Source organism: Labeo rohita, chromosome 4 (assembly GCF_022985175.1).
Source record: "Labeo rohita strain BAU-BD-2019 chromosome 4, IGBB_LRoh.1.0, whole genome shotgun sequence".
Lineage (NCBI taxonomy): Eukaryota > Metazoa > Chordata > Actinopteri > Cypriniformes > Cyprinidae > Labeo > Labeo rohita.
The window spans coordinates 26,774,500-26,799,467 of record NC_066872.1 but is presented as its reverse complement, the minus strand read 5'-3'; the positions used below and the strand labels follow the sequence as shown (position 1 = coordinate 26,799,467).

Below are 24,968 nucleotides of genomic sequence, written 5' to 3'. Positions count from 1 at the left end.
TTCATGTTACGGCTGTACTGTCAGCAGTCGTCTTGACCTCAGTACTCATTTCTTCCACCGAGATGTTAGCGAGATGGTATCTCAAACGCTGCCACTCGTCTCCAGGCAACACGCAGACGCACACAGACACACAAACTCAATGTGTTCAAATTACCCATAACAGTGGCACCAATGGAGTCTGGTGAAAGGAAGGACCCAACACACACACTCTCTCTCTCTCTCTCTCTCTTGTGCTCACTCAAAGCATTAAATATGGAGAGCCTCTTTGGTTTGCTGAAATGACCAGCACATGGAGGGTTTTGTGACTTCATGTGTTTGTCTAAAACAGAACCGTACCAGGCACTTGGTTGTAGTCAAGCCTGTTTATCTGACGCTGGGGTGCATTGACACCTGACGTGGTTTAGCATCAGAACACTCACACGATGAAGCAATCGCTCAACGTGCTGAATGTTTGGCTGTAATTTGAGCATTTTAGTAAGCGGTTCAACTGCAATAAGATCCAATAATATTTTAAATCTAATCCATTAGAAAAAAAGAGCCGTTTTATATTTTTCATAGCCAGATATGAGATTTTTTGAGGGTTTTTTGGCCAGTAATCTTGTAGATTTATATGAAAGTAATTCATCATATATGTGCACAGATTTGTGGTGGAGTAAATAAGATTTTCTTTTAGTGTCGATTCTCATATCTGAATAGCATAGTCAATGGTGGATTGTTTGCATTCTTTGCTTAAATAGCGGTATTTTGCGATTTTGATCAGCTAAGTATATATTATATTTACAGTACCAGTCAAAAGCTTTTGAACAGCTTTAAATGTTTTTTAAAGAATTCTCTTCTGCTCACCAAACCTGCATATATTTTATACAAAATACAGCAAAAGCATTAATATTGTGAAATATTTTTACTATTTAAAATAACTGTTTGCTATTTGTAAATAACTGTATATATTTTAAAATGTAATTTATCCCTGTGATCAAAGCTATTATGATGTAATTATTATTATGTGTCATCAACATTTAAAACAGTTGAGTACATTTCTTTCAGGATTCTTTGATGAATAAAAAGATCCAAAGATCTTACCATTATACACTATTCCAGAAATTACAGAAATTAATAAAAAATATTTGTATTTAGCAAAAATGCTTTAAATTGATCAACATTGATAATATTAAAAAAAAAAAAATGCAGATAAATGCTGTTTTTCTGAATTTTCTATTCATCAAAAAAACCTGAAAAAATTCTACTCAGCTGTTTTAAGCATAATAATAATAATAAAAAATAAATAAATAAATAATAATAATAATAATAATAATAATAATAATAAATGTGGTTGAGCAGTAAATCAGAATATTAGAATGATTTACGAAGGATCATGTAACTGGAGTGATTATGCTAAAAATTCAGCTTTGAAATCACAGGAATAAATGACATTTTAAAATATATTCAAATAGAAAACAGTTATTTTAAATAGTTAAAATATTTCTAAATTTTATCGTTTTTGCTGTACTTTGGATCAAATAAATGCAGGCTTGGTGAGCAGAAGAGACTATTTTGAACAACATTAAAAATTTAAAAAGTAATGAACGTGTAGGCTACATTTTATCATCTGATTTAATGTTACCAGATGATCAGTTTTAGACAATATTTTTTTTTTTTTAAATCAACTCAAAATATTTGAAAACAAAAACACATTATCCTTTAAAAAACAAATAGGTTAGTCCATTTACCAGGCTGTCTCTGGATGTTTACACAAAATTAACTTTCTGTTCTTTCAATTTCTGTTCCAAAGCCAAGTGAGTACCGTTTTTGGCTCATGATTTTGGCTGAAAATTTTAAATTAGCCGAATGTTGACTGATTTTTTTGGCTGATTTGTATCAGTCTATCACTAATATTAGTTTTTCCAGTTGGTGTTTGGATTGATATTCATTAGTTGTTGTTTTAGCAGCTTCTGCCAGGAAATAGCCAGTGTTTGTGCACCATAGAAATCAGGGTGTGGTGTATTGCGGATCATAACCTGAAGCTTGTGTGTGATAACCCGACTGATTGCCGGACAGCTGGTCTCGGTGGAGGTGTGTGTGTGGTGTTTGAAGCTACGGGGATGAAAACAAACTGACTGAGCCTAATGTGGCAGCACTAATGTCTGTAAACCATGTAAACCTCAGACCATTTCTCTGTTGGTCACTTACACACACACACACACCGCAGTAATGCATCACTATACCCTTGAATATCTCTTAAATGAAACACACAAAGAATTGAGAAGAGCCTTCAGTGTGGAATATTTAAGTCATGGAAAAGCTTTTTGCAGTGTTAGTGTATGGTGTTATTATTTGTTGAGTAGTTATATGTGTGGGTGAGCAAAAGCGTAGATCGGTCTTTTGACGCGTCACGGATTGAGGTTTTTTTAAGAGGCTTTGATGTGCATACCGTTCACATTCCAGTGATGTCAGCGGAGGGAAAATTCACGGGTCGCATCACAAAGCACTTCAACACTACAAAATATGAGTGTTTTACACTTGTGCACTATGCTTTCTAAAGTCAGCACAGAATCAAAAATGGCCATATGTTGACAGCCTCAGTCACCATGTATTTCTGATGCATATTTTTTCAGAATTTCCTATTTGGCTGAGCACATTCATTTGTCTGAGTAATGTGTACTGTTTGACACATTAAAAAAATTGATTGAAAACAGAACAAAACATGAATATACATTTACATTTGTACTCATTTTTATTCTGGAAAAATGTAAATGTATATTCATATAAAAGTTATATGAATGTACATTTATATACATATATATTTATATGTGGTCAAGATACAACCATTTGATAATCTGGAATCTGAGGATGCAAAAATCTATATTTATTAAATATTATTAAATATAAGTTTTGATATATTTAAGGTAGGAAATTTACAAAATATCGTCATAGAATATATTCGGCATAAAAGAAAAATTGATCATTTTGACCATACAGTGTATTTTTAGCTATTGCTACAAATATACCCGTGCAACTGACTGGTTTTGTTGTCCAGGGTCACATATAAATATATTAAATTTTATATATATATATATATATATATAATATAATGTCTCCATACATACACACACACACACACACACACAACATTTTGAAGTATACAAATTTATTGTTGACCAAGAATTTAAATTTTAAAAAAATTTACAAATTAATTATCTGCAATACTAGTCTTAAAAACTAGTCTTATCAAAAGAATATTAAAAATATATACTGCAAAACATGCTTCCTTTATTTTGATTGCACATTCATTTAGTAGTCAGTGTGTAAATATACACTATTTATTATTACACGTTTTGCCATTAGGTGTGATTGATTGCACCTAACATGATTAATTATATAAACTGTGATTAATTATGTCAAAGTTTTAATTGATTTACTTCCCATTTAGTCATTTTAAGCTACTGTAATGCAGACTTTATAAAATCACTTTTATTTTTTATCACTAGTTCATTTCAAGAATAAATATGTCTTGATAATTTACTCACCCTTAAGTCAAAGTTTTTAACGTCTTTCTTTCTCCAGTCGCAAAGAAATTAAGGTTTCTGAGGAAAACATTCTAATATTTTTCTCTATATAGTGGACTTCAATGGGGATCAGCAGGTTGAAGGTCTGATTTGTGGTTAAAAGTATATAAATGTTTATTTTTTTTTTGAAAATGACCAATTGTTTCGCTAGATAAGACCCTTATTCCTCAGCTGGGTTCTTGAAGCTGCATTGAAACTGCAATTTGGACCTTCAACCCACTGATCCCCATTGAAATTCACTATATGGAGAAAAATCCTGGGATGTTTTCCTCAAAAACCTTAATTTCTATTCGACTCACGAAAGAAAGACATGAACATCTTGGATGATGTGGGTGCATAAATGAAAAGAAAAATTTTCATTCTGGAAGTGAACTAATCTAAGGTCAATCCAAACCCTGCAAAAGAAAATGAGCAAGTTTCTAAATTAAAAAGCCAAAGAACTCTTGTGAGCATCAGCTGTTTTATGAGTCAGTGTGTTTTGTGAGATGTGAATTCAATAGATGTTGTTTTGGGAATACCGAATGAGATTGTTAATCCTCATTAGGTGTTTACGTGCTTAAATTAGTTTGCGCGTCATGATTTTATTGGGCTCTGAAAGAACAAACTGTTCATCTCGGGTCATCTAATAAACTCTTTGTTTCAGAAATGTGCTTGTATGCGTCTGTGTGGCTCCGGCTTTCTCGCTGTCGTTTCCCTGGATGGGTACTTTGATAAGTCCCTCTGGGTTACAGGCCTCTGTGGTGAGACATAATTAAAATAATGTGTCCTCTCTATTGCGGTTCTATTCCTTCTCAAGAAGTCTCTCCAATTACAGGTGTCTGCTCATCTACGTCCCCGCCAGGTCAAATGTTTACACTGAGCTGTTACTGAAAGTAATAAAGAAGCTGCTGTAGAGTGTGCTTTGGGATTTAATGGGATAGTTCACCCAAAAATGAAAATTCTGTTATTAATTACTCACCCTCATGTCATTCCAAACCCATAAGGGTTCATCTTCAAAATACAAATGAAGATATTTTTGATGAAATCTGACAGCTTTCTGACCCTGTTTAGACAGCAAGGGAACTTCGACGGTCAAGGCATAGAAAGGTAGTAAGGATATCATTAAAATAGTCCATGTGACATCAATGGTTCATCCTTAATTTTATGAAGCTACGAGAATACTTATTTACGAAATAACTACTTTATTCAACAATTCTTCTTTTCTGCATCACCATTCATGAAAGTACCACGATATAAGCGATGTGGTTCTTTCTCCGAAGATAAACAAACGACATGAGGGTGAGTAATTAATGAAAGAATTTTTAAAAAAAAAAATTTCCCCCATTTAAAAATATTTTTTTCCCCACAAATAAGCTGTTTGTAGAATGACTTGTAAAGAATGAACATTATTAAAGAATAAACATCATAGCTCTGTGGTGCTTTCAAAATATTGCTCTGTTTATTTAAGCAGTCAACTTATGATTCAACCAATAGTGTGAGTTGGGGGCGGGGCTGTCTGTTTTTCAACCAATGGTAGATGAGGTGCTTAGCAGAATTTTGTTCAGTTAGCCTATCAATGTTTTCACAAATGCTAAATTATTAATTTTACATAAAATGTTTTTTGAAACCAATTTGAAGTGTATATTTTTTATCTTAAGCATTTTAAAATTCTGCATTATTTTCCGTCAAATGTTACATTTTCTTTACAAAAAAATAAATAAATAAAGCAATCAACAACTGAAAGTATAAATTTATAAGACAATCCAAGATCTTTAAAGATATTTATAAACACTTCATACTTTTTAAAATTACTGATTGGTTTGTAATATTCGAACCGTTTTTACTGATGCTACCATGATTATGACATCTGTTTTGCAATTTCCTCATTTGTGTTGGCCAGATAAATAACTTTACTTAGCTGACTTTACTTGGCCATACTAGGTGTATATGACTTTCTTCTTTCAGAAGAATACAATTTATTAAACACCTTTATAAGTTTTATAATGGCAGTGAATGGCTGTTAAGATTTCAAAGTCCAATAAAGTGCATCTATCCATCATAAAAAGTACTCCACACGGCTCCGATGGCTAAAGGCCTTCTGAAGCGAATTAATATCAATATTTAAAACTTTATAAACCGTAATCTCTAGCATTCACATGTACATGAGAGAGTGGATACATATAGTTACACTTTTTTTATATATATAATATAGCACTGACCCATTAGGGCAAGAGACACTCAAAATGTAAAAAAGTTTTGTTATTTTTTCCAATTCTGTTTAGTGGCACAGAAATTACACAGCTCATCTTTTATGAAATTGCTAGTGAAAATTCTGGCTTGAAATGCTAACAGATTTTAACTGCAAAAACAAGACGTGAAATGTATCTGCATGTGAGGTTCATTAGAAGGGCTACAAGCGTGTAATGTAATACGAAGCGTATGTTTGCTGTAATCTAATAAGACCGGGCAGTGCGACAAAGCATTGCATTAGACTTGTCACATGGTGTCAGTGTGTTGAGACACGCTGGAGTTGCGTTTCACAGATAGGGCAGTGATGCAAGTCTGTTATCGATTGCTAACTGTACAAAAAAAATTGGGTCCAGAAAGAAGTAGCCACTGTCTCAGAGGTTCCCCCTCAAATTATAAAGGGATAGCTCACTCAAAAATGAATATTCTGTCGCCGTTTTTTCACCCTTATAAAACACTAAAGAACATACTGTGAAGAATATCAGTAACCAAACAGTTGCTGGTAGTCATTGATTCCATGGGAAAACAATACTATGGAAGTCAATGGCTACCAGCAACTGTTTGTTTACCTACATCCTTCATAATATCTTCTTTTGTGTTCAACAGACGACATTTATACAGGTTTGAAAAACCATGAAGGTGATTAAATGTTGCTAGATTTTTTTTCTGCCCCATTAACTATCCCTGTAAAGCTTGTGGATGGAATACAGTGATTGTTAAGCGTGACAAATGTGAGGCCTGCTGCTATCAATTATTAAGATTATGCTATTCATAAAATGTTTGATTAGGAAAATAATCAAAGGCAAAATACTTGTGATTTATCTCAATACTGAGTGGCTTACATAATCACATAGGACTTGAAAAGAACAGATGTACTTTAATGATGCCTGAGAACAAATGCAGTGCATGCATAATAAAAGTGGAGAAAAGATATTTTGTTTCTCATACAAAAAAGGTAAACAAGCATAACAAGATGTTTTGCAGGTTTTCAGTTTCTTTGTTGTTGTTCCAAATAAAACCATGAAATCCAATCATTATCTACACATATTTTATTAATATACACTATCAGTCAAAAATTTTTGAACAGTAAGATAATTTATGTGTTTTAAAGAAGTCTCTTCTGCTCACCAAGCCTGCATTTGTTTGATCCAAAGTACAGCAAAAACAGTAAAATTTTTAAACATCTTTACTATTTAAAATAACTGTTTTCTATTTGAATATATTTTAAAATGTAATTTATTCCTGTGATTTTAAAGCTCATTTTTAGCATCATTACTCTGGTCATATGATCCTTCAGAAAACATTTTAATATTCTGAAAAAAAAACAAAAAAAAAAAAACATTTATTGTTATGATGTTGAAAACAGTAGAGTATAATTGTTTCAGGTTTCTTTGATGAACAGAAAATTCAGAACAGCATTGATCTGAAATAAAAATCTTTTATAACATTATAAATGCCTTTATCATTACGTTTGATTAATTTAAAGCATCTGTGCTAAATAAAATATTATTTTTTGTTAGAAAAAAATGCCTCTAAGCTTTTTGGTGAGCAGAAGAGAATTCTTTTGACTGGTATTGTACATATACAGAACAAGTGAAATATTAAGTGAATTTTTTTCAGTATATGGCAAATATGTTAAAGCAAATTTGTCCAGTTCTGAAAATATATAGATGGTGATTTGCCAATGTATAAAATGTATTGTTACTTTATTTTATATATTGGCAAATCATATTTTTTAAATCAATTTTAAGATTTCGCTATTCATAAAACGTTTGATTAGTAGAATAATCAAAGGAAAAAATACTCATGATTTATCTATTATAAAACATATTAACTTAACATCAATTTTCTTCAGGCACGTAAAATGTTACGTCAAAGTAAATTTGTTAAGTTCTACAAACATAGTTGGTGACTTGCCAATGTATAAAATGAACTGTTACTTTATTTTATACATTGTCAAATCACAAAAATATTTAACGGTAGCTGTAAAGCAAAGCATGTCAGATGCTTTGGGGTAAGCTGTGCCAGTGGGTCAAATAAAAATGACTGAGATTTGACTCCAGATGTAGGAAATAGATGCACTGTTGTAATTTCTAAAAGGTCAGAAATAATAACTCTTAAAACGTCTAACTGGTATTTGTTATAGAATCAGACATAATTAGGAATAAAATCAATGGCATTTAAATGCTTTTCACAATACAAATAGTTTCCAAGGCAATTTAAAAATATTAGTTTCTATTTATTAAGATACACTTTTGTTTCTTTAATTGTGAGGTGAAATACAAGCTAAAAATTTCTTAGAGAAATACACCAAACAAGGAAATGTTTTCACAAGGCAATTCCAGCATTTGTTGACATTTGTTTATCACGCCCCAGCAGTCGTATCAGCAGGTTTGCTTACGGCGTCCCAACAACTTTCACCTAATTTTTAAGTTGTACAAGGTGTTCAAGTGTGTCACGATGGGTGTTCGCTTGAGAGGAACTGCTTGGTTCATTCAGTCCACAAAAAAAATGCAAAGAATTACCAGCCAGGCAGACTAATTGATTGATATTTGCTAATGTTGACATTTTCTCGTAAATTATCTCCTTTTGGTACCATGTGGCTAAATGACAAACCAAGTTTTTTTTTTATGAATCCTCCTCCCATTTGTAATCTTGCTGTTGTCAGCGCTAAAATATTCTTTTAAAAGTAAATTACTAATTTATGGCTGACTTTAATACTAGACAGTTTAATGGCAACAAATCATTACACTTCTAATAATTTACATCCTGATCCTTGACCGTACAACATGGGCTACCAAAAACGACAATCAAACAGAAGAGGTTTATCTGCCACAATAAAATGCCATGCTTTATGCGCACAATCAGCAGGAAGCCAAGAGCAAGTCACTATGACAAATAGGGATTATCATGCATTACTGGAAACGCATGCATATGAGCGATACACTGCAGAGCTGCTTTTCGCTGGCACGCGCCCATCAGGTATTTGAGCCCACTTTGGCAGCATGTCCTCAGAAACAGGGCCAGTTGCTATGGCAGTGTGACGAGAGTCCGGACTCGAGCATGCGCGTGTTCTGATGCATGCATTTGCGTGCTGTGTCAAATGGACAAAAGCTAGATGAGTGTAATTGTGGCATGGCTCACAGCTCCTCCACAGTTCATTTTCACGAATAGAAACTGGCTCGCACCTTGTTTCTCTAGTGGCACGTTTCTCTCAGTGTTTGTCCGTTGCTTTATTAAGATCTTTCCCAGGTTGCTGTAGCCCTGGAGGGCTGTTTCCAACACTGCTCATAACACAGTTTCTTGTTATAAAAACATACACCTCTATTTTCCAATTCAGTGGTTTAATATTCCGCCGCAGCCTGTCGGAATTCTTCCGTTACAGGTGTAATAATGTTTTAGCTTTTAAAAACAGTTGGATAGAAATTAAACGTCTGTTTTGTTTCCCATGGCAGGAGCTGATTTTACACACTGATAACAGGAAGCAAAACACACAAGGGTTTTTTTTAACCCTCTTTTTTCCTTATTATTCATTTATTCAAATATACATATGAACTGTAATTCATACATTCCATTAATTGTTGTTGTTCTAGTATACAAAAACTAAAACTTGAAATAATTAACTGAAGTAATTGAAATAAAGCTGATTTTTTATTTTTTATTTTTTTGGCTGAACTGGCATGTTTTATAAGTTGATGTACTAATACTAAACCTGAAATGAAAATGAAAGCTAAAATGAAAATTAAATTAAAATGGCAAATACTTAGCATTTAAAATAAAATGTAAAAAATATGAAAAAATAAAAATAAAAAAATATATAAAAACCTAAAATATGAAACAAAAACTAAAAATGTAAATAATATAATATAATTAATAATAATAATAATAATAATAATAATAATAAAAAAAAGCAGATATCATAATGAAGAAAAGTGTCTGATTAAAAGAAAGAAATTGTTGAAAAGAAAATGTAATTTAGTAGTTTGGCATACACTTTTTTTTACAAAAATAAGCAGCGAAGCAGTGTTGGTAAAGTATTTTAAACCCTGTATTCAGCAATGTGTAAATTAATTTAATGTACCTTTGTGTACCGTGTTGTACTAAATCAATTGTCGTCCACAAAGTGATGGTCTATTATTTGATTCTATTGTGCTGAAATGGCCAAACCATTTTTCCACAGACTTGAGCCCTCAGAACTTGAACCGACACCATTCACTCATGTTTTCCATTGTAACCCATAATAAGCTTATCAGATGCTGGTCTTTGATCAGACTCTAAGCCTTTGGCAAAAAGCTGAACACACTTAAATACACATGACTGTGTGCTCCAAGCGCATGTATGCATGCATATTAATGGATTGTTCATAATGTCCAATACAAGTAAAGGGTTAGTTCACCCAAAAATGAAAATTGTGTCATTAATTACTCACTCTCATGTCATTTCAAACCCTTCGTTTATCTTCAGAACACAAATTAAGATATTTTTGAACCCAAGATCTGAGAAATCGGAGAGCTTTCTGACCCTGCAACTGACACATTCAAAGCCCAGAAAGGTAGTAGGACATCGATGAAATAGTTCATGTGACATCAGTGATTCAATCGTTATGTTATGACATGGAAGAAAAGAAATCGTTAAAGTCGTTATTTTTGTGTTCTTTGCGCATTAAAAGTGTTGTAGTAGCTTCATAAAATTAAAGTTGAACCCCTGATGTCACATGGACTATTTTAACAATGTCCTTACTACTTTTCTGGGCCTTGAACTTGGTGGTTGCTTTGCGGTCTATGCAGGGTCAGAATCTTTGATTCCATTACAAAAATCTTAATTTGTGAGAACGAACGAACCAAAGAACGAGAGGGTGAGTAATTAATGACCAAACTATCATTTTGAGGGCCTTTTTAAGCTCTATGTAATGGTCCTTGACTATTTAAACATGGTAACGTTTGCATAAAAGTAGATCAACCATTATTTTGACAGCTGAATTATCAAATTTCCCCTCTCTGCTACTGGTCGAACAAACAGATCACCCCACCCCAAAATGCAACTGAAGTTATGTTTAGAAGCACATTTTTAAAAATAAAATGTAAAAATGTAAAAATAAATGAGGGATGTAATGATATCAAAATCTCACGATACAGTAATATCTCGATATAAGGTCCACGGTACAGTTGTGATGTTTTAAAAAAAAAAAAAAAAAAAAAAAAAAAAAACACACACAAAACATCTAATTTTGTACATTTAAAGTTCAAAATTAAGCACTCCAACCCATGTTCTTAATCTAAAAATATTTAGAATTAAATAATAATATTATTAGAATAATTAGAATATAATAATAATAGCCATATATTGTAAAACAATTGCACTATAAAATAAATGAAAATGAATATTCCATAGGTGTATTATTTTTTGCTTTACACTAAAGTAGGGAAATTCCAACATTTTTTTCCTGATTTCAAGAGATATTTATTTGAGAGAATTTGGACTGCATTAACATTACCCATTTAAACCGCTACCTGTCAACAATTCATACTGCACTTTTATTTTAGACCGGCAGTAGAGCTTTTATTTCGACAGAACACTCCAGCTTCAGTGAAAACAGGCTTACACAAACACATCTCACTACAGATCTAGTAAAACACTGTAATCATCTGCCGCGAAAATAATGCACCACTGGTGGCCGTTGCATTCCCAAACGCAAACTCACAGCACATGTAATAAACGAGTTGGATTTACTGTGAACGGTAGTGTGCATTTTGCTTTGAAAACAGACTTGATAAAGGGATTAAGCCATATTTTGCTTCCGGTTTTAGTTCGTTTGACAGATACAGATACAGCGAAAAAGCATAACAGCCCAAAACACAACTTTAAAGACCTTTTATGTTAGAAAAAGAAGTTTAAATATATTTTAAAAACTACACTTTTTGCCCAGAAGATCTATTGTTTCATATCATCATGTGACCACGATGATATCAAGACAGTTTTGCTTTCGCAATACCATGATGTTGATAATGGTTACATCTCTACTAAATGTTCTTCACCATAAAAAAATAAATGGTTCTTTTAAGAACTGTTCACACAAAAGTTCAAGAAACACAAAACGGTTATTCTTCTGTGGCATCAAAGCAAAAACACCCTTTTGAAACCTTTTAGTTTAGAGTTGGAGAACACGAAATCTGTTCAAAGCAGTATAACGAGTGCATTTAATTCTGTAGGGCTTTTCTGTTCAGATCAAGACAGCGTACACACAGCAGTGGAGTTTTCTGTCTCAGTGCTAGGGAGCGATATCCCAGTAGATAAGTTAAATTGGATTCTATAAGTGGAGCCATTATTGAACCAATCAATGCAGCGGTAGGAGCTAACAGAGTTTACCAGGCAGTGCACATTTGTAAACATACACAAGACTGATTTTATCTACTCAGCATTTTATTTATTCACCCTCATGTTAAGCCGTAAGGCCTTCGTTCTTCTATAAAACACAAAAGGAGATATTTAGCACAATGTTCGCTCTGCTCTTTTTCAAACAATGAAAGGGAATGGGCATCTGTCCAACTCTAAAAATATTCTTTGAAACTACAGAAGATAAAAAAATGACATGAAGGAATAAATGCAGGAAAATTTTCATTTTTGAATGAACTATTCCTGCAAGCACCACTCTGAGAAGTTAATGAAAAATTCATAGGCAATAATGAAATAATGAAAGCGTTAGAACGACTATGTACAACAATGTTCGCCGTCTTAGATCTCGTATTTCCAAAATCTTGTCTACATCGCTCTACAGGGTTTTACAAATTCACACGGGGCTCCTCAGAATCAAAGCGCCAAAATGAAACCGTAAGAGTCTTGTGGGGCCCATACATTAACTCAGCCGTTGTTGTTTCTTGAAATTCATTATGCCTAGACACTTGCGGTACTTGTATTGTTTGTAGACAGATAAGCTAACTCATACACAACTGCTCTTTGACAGGTGCTGGGGAGTCTGGGAAGAGTACAATAGTCAAACAAATGAAGTAAGTGGCTTGTTTTCATTTTCTAATTATGCTTTAGTTTTATGCTGGATATCATTTATTGGTTACTCATATCTCTTTATATAGAATCATCCATGAGGCAGGCTACTCGGAGGAGGAGTGCAAACAGTACAAAGCTGTCGTCTACAGCAACACTATTCAGTCTATCATCGCCATCATTCGTGCCATGGGGCGACTCAAGATCGATTTCGGAGATGCAGCACGAGCGGTGAGTCACAAGATTGGTGGCCTGGTGCGATTCATGTCGCCTACAGCCCACTTGTGTTGATTCACAGACACTAGGAGAATGTGAATGAACGGGAGAAAGTGTAACGGTCAATGGCGTCTGGAAGTTCAATTAAATGAATCGCCTTTGATAGTGAATGTTTAATCCGGAAATTGCAATTGATGAAAAATTTGATTTAATTCAAATGTGAAAACGCACTTAATTTAAGAAATTATTTTTTCCTATTATGAAGTATAAAGTCAGTGTGCTACAAACAGTGAAATGCTAATTTGTCTTCATTCTTTGTGTCTCAGGATGATGCGAGGCAGTTGTTTGTGTTGGCGGGCAGCGCTGAGGAGGGTTTCATGACAGCAGAGCTGGCTGGAGTGATAAAGCGTTTGTGGAAAGATGGAGGAGTGCAGGCCTGTTTCAGTCGATCCAGAGAGTACCAGCTCAACGATTCTGCAGCATAGTGGGTATCTTTGTCTTCCTCTACCCCATGCTGTTTTGTCTTTCTCACATATGTCCTCTGTTTCACCTTACACCACATCCTAACCAAGCGTGAAGCGATAAAGTACTAGGCGATGAATCACCCCACAGGAAAAAGAAAATCACGACTGAAATCTCTTTAATATTTCAATTGGAGAGCAAATTTACACTTCAGGATGTTTGGTAATGACTCTAGTAATGCGTGTCTCTTCTAGAGTTTTGGAATGTATCAAAACGCGCTCAGCTTTGCCAACACACCAGAGCCTGCAATCAGACTTTGGAGATCTCAATTCAATCTCAACAGTTCTCAACAAATTCTTTTAAAAAAAAAAAAAACAATGAGCTGTGCTATCCATATCATCATTATATTACATTTTGCATTAACTCCTACAAAATGACAACGGTTGCCTTATTTGTATAATTTTTACATCTTCTAACAGATTTAAAGGAGTTCACGTCCAGAACAAAATTTAGATGCTTTTTAACCTCGAACGCTCGTCTTGTCCAGGTCTGCCTGAACTCTGTGTATTCTGGTTCAAGACAGGTAATGTATGTCGAAAAACTCCCATTTCATTTTCTCCCTCAACTTCAAAAATCGTTCTACATCTCTGCAGATGTACCGACCCAGTGTTTGCAAAGTGAACATGCAAAAAAGATCAAAAAAAAAAAAGGTAAAACAGTGATGTAGGACGATTTTGAAGTTGGAGCAGAAAATGAGATGGGAGTTGTTCGACATACCCTAACTGTTCACGCAGAACTCGACAAATGTTTGAGGTTAAAAAGTATATAAATCATATTTTTTTTCTACATTTTTTTTACTCCAAAAAAAAGCCATTTAGAGCCATTTGAAGCTGTATTTAAACTACATTTTGGAGGCACAATTGAAGTCCACATTATGAAGAAAAATCCTAAAATGTTTTCCTCAAAAAACATAATTTCTTTATGACTGAAGAAAGAAAGACATGAACATCTTGGATGACAAGGGGGTGAGTATATTATCTGTAAATTTTTGTTCTGGAAGTGAACTTCTCCTTTAAGGTGAATAGTCTAACACAAAGTTGGCACTTAAATTAAACATAATTGAAAAACCTTGACAACTGAAAATCTCCTTGTTGGAGATTTCCTCTAGGACATTTCATTTTGAAACTGCCATGAAACGTCAGTAAGGTACGTAATTACAGTGTTGCAGAAATGTACATGAAGGCATGTCTTTTCATGAGCCCGAGTTGGATTTTTATAATGTTATGATTCGCCTTACAGCTGGTTGGTTTGGTTAATGGCCTATAATTCTTTATTACAGATTTTTTAATATCTTATTAGGAAAAATACTTCTAGAACCAAGGCAGCTGAAAAAGTCAAGCACTGTTGTGCTCTATTTTAACGGCTCCGCCCATACTGAAATCTCATTGGTCCAAAATTCCACTCAGCTGCATATTAAACATCAATTATATAACATTTTGTGACTTTAAGTCCTCACTAACTGTGATTTTAATCACATTACATAACATTTTGCTGTGTGTGGGGCTATTTCACATTTCACCTAGTTGGGACGAAGATGAATCACCTCCTAACTTTTTGTTTTGTCCTCCACAGCCATTCTTTATTTATCTTTCTTTATCTCTAAACCTCACATACCATCCTCCCTTCCTATCTCTCTCAGCCCGTTCACCTTTTTGGGTGCTCAACCGTTCATTCCCCCTTCTGTTTTCTAATTCCCTCCCCTTCTGTTTTTCTTGCTCACTGAACATCAGCCACTGCCAAAACAGCAAGTTCAAACAGCTTTATCCGGTACACTGAGATCTCCTGTCTTGCCGTATCCAGACTCTCACTGTTTGAGCCTTGAACGAGCTTGTCAATATTTGCCTCGCTGTAGCTAGCCGCCTGCTTACTAGAACATGCCGTTACCCTCCACTCGGAAAACCCGCCCGTCCGACACAAGCCACACGTATACGATGTTGATTTTCATGTGCGAAAATACACAGATGAAAGTGTGTCACATGCTACTGTTGAAGCATGCAAATATGTGTGGGTGCGTGTTACTAGTTTCATGTTGCATAAAAGCATTGCTAAAGATAAAGAAGTTAAAGATAGCAATTACAGATAACAATTACATTGTGTACTCAGAAATTCCTGTTTGTCGTTATCAAATAGTAATGACACGGCTGTTCTTGTACAACTGTGTGTTTGAGTTTCTATAATTCAGTTCCAAAACCTAGAGCTGTCTTAACATTTACTGTCTATTAGAGGTATTTACACTAGGCACAGTTGTCCCCCCCTCCTCACTATCCCACCGACTGCACTCACACTGCACTTCAACAGGTCTGAGCATGCTTACGTCATTATAACGCAAGTGGAAAAAAAAAAAAAACAGGAAGAAAAGCATTCTCACTCAGCATAAAAGAGTCCGTCATAATGTTCACTATGTTGCTTATTATATTGAGTGGTTTGGGGAACAGTGACAGACGGTCCACTCACATGGATAATATGTTCCTCAATTAATATATCGCTTATATCATGCAGAAAAAATATGTGTTGTGCATCTCATGTTTCGCTGTTAGTTCACATCCAGAATAAACATTTCCTGATAATTTACTCAGCCCCATGTCATCCAGGATGCTCATGTATTTCTTTCTTCAGTTGAAAAGAAATTAAGATTTTGAGGAAAACATTCCAGGATTTTGTCTCTATATAGTGGACTTCAGTGGGGATCAGCAGTGAAGGTCCAAATTGCAGTTTCAATGCAGCTTCAAAGGGCTCTACACAATCCCAGCTGAAGAATAAGGGTCTTATCTAGTGAAACATTAGACCGTTTTCTAAAAAAATTTAATCTTTTTAATCAACAAATGCTCATCTTGCACTACCTCGACTTTACGCATTAAGCAGTCACGTTGGAAAGGTCCTAACCTAGTGTTTACAAAGCGAACGTGCAAAGTAAGTCAAACACCCTTTCCAAAAAAAAGGTAAAACAACGTCGGATGAGTTTGAAGTTGGAGGTGGACATAAGATGGAGTTTTTTGCCCAACTCTACCTTTTTGAACCAAAGTAAACAGATGAAGAACTAACCACACGTGACTTTTACATAATGCGTGAAGACGGGTGTGCGCATTGCAAAGCTAATACAAGACAGGCATTTGTGGGAAAAAAGTAAATTTGTATTATTTTTGTTTGTTTTTGAAAATTACACATCTTTTTGCTAGATACCCTTATTTCTTGTGTAGAGCCCAGTGAAACTGCAGTTTGGACCTTCAACCCTTTGGTCCCATTTGAAGTCCACTAAATGGAGCAAAATCCTGGACTGTTTTCCTTAAAAAAATTATTTTCGACTGAAGACAGAAAGATGCAAACATCTTGAATGACATTGGGGTGAATAAATTATCAGGAAACTTTGATTATGAAAGTTAACAAACCATTTACCTTTCCCTATAAATGGGGCAATTTTTGCTCCCTGGAATTTTTTTTTATTTTTATTTTTTATTTTTTTTAACATTCGTAAGGCCAATTTTTAATCACCAACTAAATAATTGTATCTGTGCTGCTTTTAAAATGTCAAATACTTGATGTCAAATATGTCAAACATAACCAATGACTTCAATCAATCAAAATGTTTTAAACCGTTGCCAATAACAATTGATTGTTTAAAATTGTTTTAAACAGTAATATATAATTTAATAAAAAGGGTATACTGACCTATTAAGATTTTGCTTACATCTTCCTTGTAAATATATATATTTTATTTAAAAGTTTTTAGAGGTAAATCAATATCAATTACAATTTTAACAATATTTCAAGTGTGTTTTATGAGATCTGTTGTATTTTGAATCCAATTTTTCTTTGTAAAAGGCACACTGTAGGTGATCATACTGACTTCAAAGTTAGTAATTGTTTAGTTTGAATATACACTGAACCAAACACGATCATAACATCTTAATTGATAATTCAACATACTTTATTTTTGACAAAACATTCCATGTTTTAGTGGTGGCAGCACATTTAGGTAGTGACAGTAATGTTTCAGTAGCATGACCACATCACATTACAGAATTTTAACCCACATACTAAAATACAACTAAAACATACAAAAATACAAAAAAATGCATAACTGTAGTAAAACTGTGTTTATTTCCCCCAAATAAAGGATTGTGTGTTCCCCTTTGTCTCAACCGAAACGATGACATGCTTTCTGTTACAGTGTCACTATCGAAGATAGCGTTAAAGATGTCACTATCGAAACACCACCAAGTGTTTCACTTGTGACAATTTTAGATACTTTTGAACTTTGCTCTGAGATGCTAATCAGCACATGGTTAGCAAGCATAGTTCTGAACAGGCGTACACGTACAAAAACTAAATGGAATAACTCCCCAAAAAAGCATTTAATTATAAAATAATGGCATTCGGTAGTGATACTCTTTAAAGTTACACACAGATTTTGAATACTTTTGAACACATTTACCTCAAAATGATGGGACCTATCTACCCACACCATGTAGCTATGAGTATATTTTTTGGTTGTGGGATGTTCTGCAAGTCCAACTGAAACCAGTACGGTACGGAGCAGTCACACTAGTCAAACAAACTAGACTTTTCTGGGTCAAACATGCTCGGGCACGGTTCAGATCGCCTAGCGTGAGAAGCACTGATAAGCCTCATAAGCATCAGATCTGAGAAGCTCCATATCGTTTTGTAGGACCAATACTGATAAGCAGAACCTTCTTTTTTTATAATTTCTTTTTCCATTCATCCATGTTTTAACCACTTGTCCTACACAAGGTTACAGTAAGACTTAAGCCTATACAGCATCTCAAACATCTATAGGCAAGTACTTTTATTAGGAGTTCAGTATTGAAAATATCTCACTACATTTTGTTTACTGATGCATTTTGGGATTGACTTCTGTTACAGGTACATTTGAATGCATTTTACAAGTGTCGTATAAGGCTAGGCTGCCTTAAAAAGGTGTCATAAATGCAACTGTGGGTCAGTGGGTAACTCGCTCGGTTTTGGAACAGAGGTTCTTTGTAAATTTTGGTGTGTGGTGATGTCTCATTTGTATATTTGTGAGTGCGTAATGAGGTTTGGCTTTTGTTTACGCCGTTACTAAGCATTATCAAATCACAAGCTGAATTATAGCCTCTGCCACACCATTTTAGTCAGGGCCATGAACATCATATGAAGTGGGCAGTTGGCAGACATTGCGGCACATTGTTTGTTTTTCAGGAAACGGTCCTGCTGACAGTTGTGCAATTGTTTGAGCGGACTTATGTGTATGTGTATAAAAATCTGTTATAGTAGACCCAGTCGGGACCTCTGGGCCATGGTATTTACTAGAAACACAAACTGCACTCAGACTCTTTCGTTTCATCTGAACTAACCCTTCCCCCGTTTTTACTCCACAGCTACCTGAATGATTTAGACAGAATATCGCAGGCTACCTATATACCCACTCAACAGGATGTGCTGAGAACCAGAGTCAAAACCACAGGCATTGTGGAGACACACTTCACCTTCAAAGACCTCCACTTCAAGTGAGCACTTCAGGTTGATTTATTCAAAAAGTGGTATATTCATATTCTTGGTAAATCTTATTTTAACCCAAAACTATTACACGGACTGAGCTATTAGGAAGTACTTCATAATATGTTTGAGTTTTGTTGTCAGCTGTGCGTTTTGGTAGACCGTGCAGATACTGTGTGATAATCATGTGCAAGAGTGATAGAAAAGAGAAGCGCAGAGAGACAAATAGAGAAGTGTCACTCTCTAACTGGTTTGCACTCTGATTCAGACAGGAAGAGGAAGTACGTATCGTCAGTTTCTTTGCCCATATTTAGCGATGGAACTAACTATTGTCTAATTCAATATGTTGTGTACATGCTATGTGTTTGTATGCTTATTAGGGCATTACAGCAATAGCACTGAAAGCACATTGAAAAGAATTGTGAGTTAAGTTTTCATAAGAACACAGCACGCAGAATTGCTGTCTACGTAGTGAAAACCACATCAGTCACTTCTGTGGTTTCATTTCAGCTAGTATGCACACTTAATAATTTAGCAAGGCAGCTTACAAGTTTAGAAACTTGATAACTTGAATAACTTAAAACAAAATGTCATGTTTTTCAGGATGTTTGACGTTGGGGGTCAAAGGTCAGAGAGGAAAAAATGGATCCACTGTTTTGAAGGTGTAACTGCCATCATCTTCTGCGTGGCACTGAGCGATTATGACCTGGTGTTGGCTGAAGATGAAGAGATGGTACGAAAGCACTTCCTCTTATTTAAAAAAAAATACAGAATTACAGTACTTGCAAGACAGTGTATATTAAAAAATCAGTTTTTTTTTTTTTTTTAATCTATTTTGGTTCAAGCTAGAAGCATGAAATGTACTTTATTTAAACTTTTGAACTTGTAGACTATTTTTAATAGTAAGTGTTAGTTTTGAAATTAACTAGCCATGGAAGAATTAATAACTGTGATGAGTCTACTTTCTACATTCATTTTTATTCATTAAAAATGAAAGACTGTTAAAAACATTTTTGTTAACTGAAACAAAGCAGAAATCAAATCAAATATTGATATTAGATGAAAAACAAACTAACAGAAACTTAAATTTAAATTTTGGTTAAATGTTAGTAATTTTGTAGTTCATTTGTCGTTTTCTTTCGTTTTAACATTTTTAAGTTTTAATTGTAATCTTAGTTAATTTAGTACTTTAACTAATTAACTTCAAGCTACTATTTTGCTGCAAAGTTATTTTCGTATCACTGATATACTTATAAAGTTTTGTTCATATTTTGAATTATATTTTATTTTTATTATATTTTCATAATATTTTCATTTTGGTTAAATGCTAGTAATTTGTGCTTTTTGTCATTCTCATTATTATTATTTTATTTTTTATACGTCTATTTTAAAAGTAACTTTTAATTTTAATCCTAGTTAATTCAGTACTTTGACTAATAAGACTTTTTATTTATTTATTTATTGATTGATTGAATGGTTTTGGTTAATTTTAGTTAACAATAATTACATTGGTACCACATTATTTCCAACCGGTCACATAAAACTTGCAATTGAATAAAATTAAAAATTGTGGATTTTCAATTTTTATTTTTATTTTTGTTTCAGTTTTTTGAATGGTCAACTAGTCATGGACTTATTTTTTTTTTAATACATATGACATATATAGACATACATATTTCTCTATAATTCTTTACAGTGATGGCTTGATTTATTTGCATTAAGAACTGCAATGAGTCATCATTCTACTTAAAAAATTTTTATTAATTAAATACAAAAAAATTATTTAAAACATTTTTGTTTACTGAAACAAAGTCGAAATCAAATAAAATATTAATATTATATTAAAAAACTAAAAGAAACTGCTGCAATGTTATTTTAATATCATTGATATACTAATAGTTTTGTTATTATTTGTTAGAATTTTCTATTTTTATTTCAATTTTGGTTAAATGTTAATAATTTTGTTGTTTGTTTAGTCATTTTAATTAGGTTTGTTTAACGTCTATATTTTTTTTATTAAGTTTTAATTTTAAGCTTAGTTAATTTAATACTTCAACTAACTAAATAACTTAAGTAAATTATTTTTTGTAAGGTTTTGGTTAGTTTCATATATATATATATATATATATATATATATATATATATGTATATATATATACTTTTTGTAGGAAAGGTTCGTTTTTTTAATGACCAACATTTGCATAAAGTATGGTGATGTCTAATTTATTTATTTTTATTAATTACAAATAGAAGACTTTGTTTACTGAAAGCTGAAATCAAATAAAACATTAATATTAGATGAAAAACCAACTAAAAGATACTCTAAGAACTTACATTTTTCTGCCTTGCAATCACTGGTATTTCTGTATTTCATACAGAAATTGTAAATCTGTAAACTGTGCTCTGTACGAATCTTAAATCAGTAGTTTTTCACGTTGACACATTGTTTTTCTTCTAAAGAAACGGCATGTGCACTATATTTTTCTAAAGCTGCATGATAGCTTTGTGTGAGCAACAATCTGAAATTGAAGTTATTTAACAAAAAATCCTGTTTCAGCAACTAGGACGTTTCACTACTTAACTCCTTTTATCCCTCTAAAACCTGTTTTACATTGATTTTCTCACAATCCTATTGTATACAGGTCCTATTGTATGAAATATATTTGAATGTGTATCGGGTAAATGGGTGGTAAATTAAGCCTGACGAGAACCCCAATTCCCGCATTTATCATATAATCCATGTCACGTCATATTGATTCAGTCCGAGTCCTACTTTATTAAGGGTTCGCATACAGGTATTGATTGATTTAATGGTAAATGGCAGAGGGCTAAAGCACATCTCCACCCCCAGTCTATATTCCATAAATCAAGCTTTTGAGCCGCTTTGAAAGGCAGCTCGATACAAAGCTCGGCATGCAGTCATTAAATGATCAGTGAGCAAACCGTGTATGTTATTGTGTAACATAATGTGGGTTTTAAAGATGCTTCCATGCCAAGATGTTCAGTCGACACCAGCTTTCTATTTCTCTAAGCCCTTATTTCTTATTTTCCATCAACCGATTTCTCTTTCCCCAGAACCGAATGCATGAGAGCATGAAGCTGTTTGACAGCATCTGCAACAACAAGTGGTTCACGGACACCTCTATCATCCTGTTCCTCAATAAGAAAGATCTGTTTGAGGAGAAAATCAAGAAGAGCCCGCTCACCATCTGCTACCCAGAATACGCAGGTCAAACCCTGACAGTGGATTTTACACACACACACACACACACACACACACACCCCTACAAAAGAAAAATAAAGTGCTTTTTTTCATTTTCTGTTTTCATTTAAATTTTGGTCATTTTGTTGCATTTTGTCAGTTTCATGTTTTTGTTTGTTTTAACATCTCTATACTTTTTAATTAGATTTTATTTGTAATCTTAGTTAATTTAGTACTTCAACTAATTAATTAACGTCAAACTTAATTATTTTATTATTTTTTTAAATGGTTTTGGATAGTCTCAGTTGGTGCCACATTATTTCCACCCCATCACATAAAACTTGCAATTTAAAACATTTTTAAATTGTGACTTCCAAGTCTGGATAAAATGTTATAGAAAATCTTAAAATGTTATTAAAAATATAGAATTATTAGAAACAAAAAAGTTGTTTTTAATATTTCTGTTTTCACTTACATTTTGGTTAAATTTTAGTCATTTTGTTGCGTTTTGTTATTTCAGTTTTTATTTCATTTTTTTTTAAAATGATTTTGGTTAGTCTCCATTAACAATAACAACCCTGGTGCCACATTATTTTTACCCTGTCACATACAATTTGTCCTTTTAAAATTGTGATTTCTAAGTCAGGATAAAATGTTATTAAAATGTTAATGAAAAAATATGAAATTATTATTAACAAAAACTAGTTGTTTTTTTTTTATTTTTTTTATTTTGAATTGTTTAAAAAAAATGACTTATAAAATGTAAAATTTTATTGAAAAATTATGGAATTATTATTTAAACAATATAGTTTTTGTTAATATTTTAAATTAATTTTATTTTTGTAATTGTCTATTTTTTGTTTGTTTTAACATCTATATTTTTTAATTAAGTTTTTATTGTAAGCTTTATTAATTTAGTACTTAGAACAAATTAACTTCAAAATGTATTTATTTATTTATTCATTTATTGTTTTGGTTAGCCTCAGTTAACAGTAACAACTCAACAAAAATTTCAAAACTGTCATTTCCAAGTCTGTATAAAATGTTATTAAAATGTTATTGAAAAATTATGGAATTATTATTTAAACAATATAGTTTTTGTTAATATTTTAAATTAATTTTATTTTTGTAATTGTCTATTTTTTGTTTGTTTTAACATCTATATTTTTTAATTAAGTTTTTATTGTAAGCTTTATTAATTTAGTACTTAGAACAAATTAACTTCAAAATGTATTTATTTATTTATTCATTTATTGTTTTGGTTAGCCTCAGTTAACAGTAACAACTCAACAAAAATTTTAAAACTGTCATTTCCAAGTCTGTATAAAATGTTAATAAAATGTTATTGAAAAATTATGGAATTATTATTAACAACAAATAAATAAAGTTTTCGTTAATAATTTTAATTCGATTTTATTTTTGTAATTTTTTATTCTCATTTAATTTTTTGTTACATTTTAGTAATTTTGTTGTGTGTTTTGTCATTCATTAGTTTTTTGTTTCTTATGACATTTTTTTTTTTTTTTAAGTTAAATTAAATTGTTATCTTAGTTAATTTAGTACTTCAACTAACTAATTAACTTTTAAAGTGGTGTTTTCCAAATCTGGATAAAATGTTATATCAAATGTTACATGTTATTCAAATGTTACTGAAAAATCATCCAAAATATTAGTTACAAAATATTAGTAAAAATGGTCATTCAACATTATACGCACACACACACACACACACACACACACACACACACACACACAGCAAAAATCACAACCTTTATCATTGTGACTGGATTCAAATTTCAGTGGTCCTAAATATATTACGATGTTTCCAGTTATTTTATGTCACAGGAACAAGTGTCATCACTTCCTCATATTGAAAATATTGTTCATCTCACAGGGTCAAATACATACGAAGAGGCCGCTGCCTACATTCAGTGTCAGTTTGAAGATCTGAATAAGCGGAAAGATACCAAGGAGATCTACACTCACTTCACTTGCGCCACCGACACCAAGAACGTGCAATTTGTCTTTGACGCAGTGACCGATGTCATCATCAAGAACAACCTAAAGGACTGCGGACTCTTCTAGAAGCTGGCTTGTATCTGGTGAGAATCAGTTTCTTGAATGTGACGTGTGCCATGCTGGTGTGCTGGCCACGCAGTGTGTGTTTATATGCGAAACAATCAATGTTCATATTGCGGATGAAGTGTCATACTTGCCCTAGAACCATCATAGAAAAAACATTACAGAACAAACGTGTTTAAAGGTGATGTGTGTAGTTGACTTTTTTGATAAAGAATTACCATTTGGTGAACTGATTCTTTGTGTCGTGAGTTGAAGGTGGGAATGCCTCCTAATGGTAATAGCTTTTTAAAATATACACATTTATTCGGCAAAAATGCATTCAGATGCTAAAAAAGGGCCTGTGAATACACTTAAAATATTACAAAAGATGTCTATTCAACTAACTAACTTCAAAACTGAATTATTATTATTATTATTATTATTCATTTTTTAATGGTTTTGGTTACTCCCAGTTAACAATAATAACAATAATGGTGCCAAATTATTTCCACCCCATCACATAAATCATTTTTTTGTCAATATTTTTTAATTATTTAAAAATGTAAGTTTTAATTGTAATCTTAGTTAATTTAGTATTTCAATTAACTAACTAACTTCAAACTAAATTAATGTTATTATGATTATTTTTTTATGGTACAATAATAATAATAATAACAATAACACTA

At 32.8% G+C, this 24,968-nt stretch overlaps 1 protein-coding gene across 1 annotated transcript in view; it reads left to right on the top strand.

Annotated features, from left to right (window-relative positions):
- gnai1 (guanine nucleotide binding protein (G protein), alpha inhibiting activity polypeptide 1) overlaps positions 1-24,968 on the top strand; it is a 30,142-nt gene that overhangs the window by 2,851 nt on the left and 2,323 nt on the right. The window contains exons 2-8 of the mRNA XM_051107322.1: positions 12,751-12,793; positions 12,878-13,019; positions 13,331-13,488; positions 18,902-19,030; positions 19,623-19,752; positions 22,095-22,248; positions 24,116-24,323. Of these exons, the coding sequence (XP_050963279.1) occupies positions 12,751-12,793; positions 12,878-13,019; positions 13,331-13,488; positions 18,902-19,030; positions 19,623-19,752; positions 22,095-22,248; positions 24,116-24,306 (947 nt within the window). The 3' untranslated portion in view covers positions 24,307-24,323. The remainder of the gene's footprint in view (positions 1-12,750; positions 12,794-12,877; positions 13,020-13,330; positions 13,489-18,901; positions 19,031-19,622; positions 19,753-22,094; positions 22,249-24,115; positions 24,324-24,968) is intronic.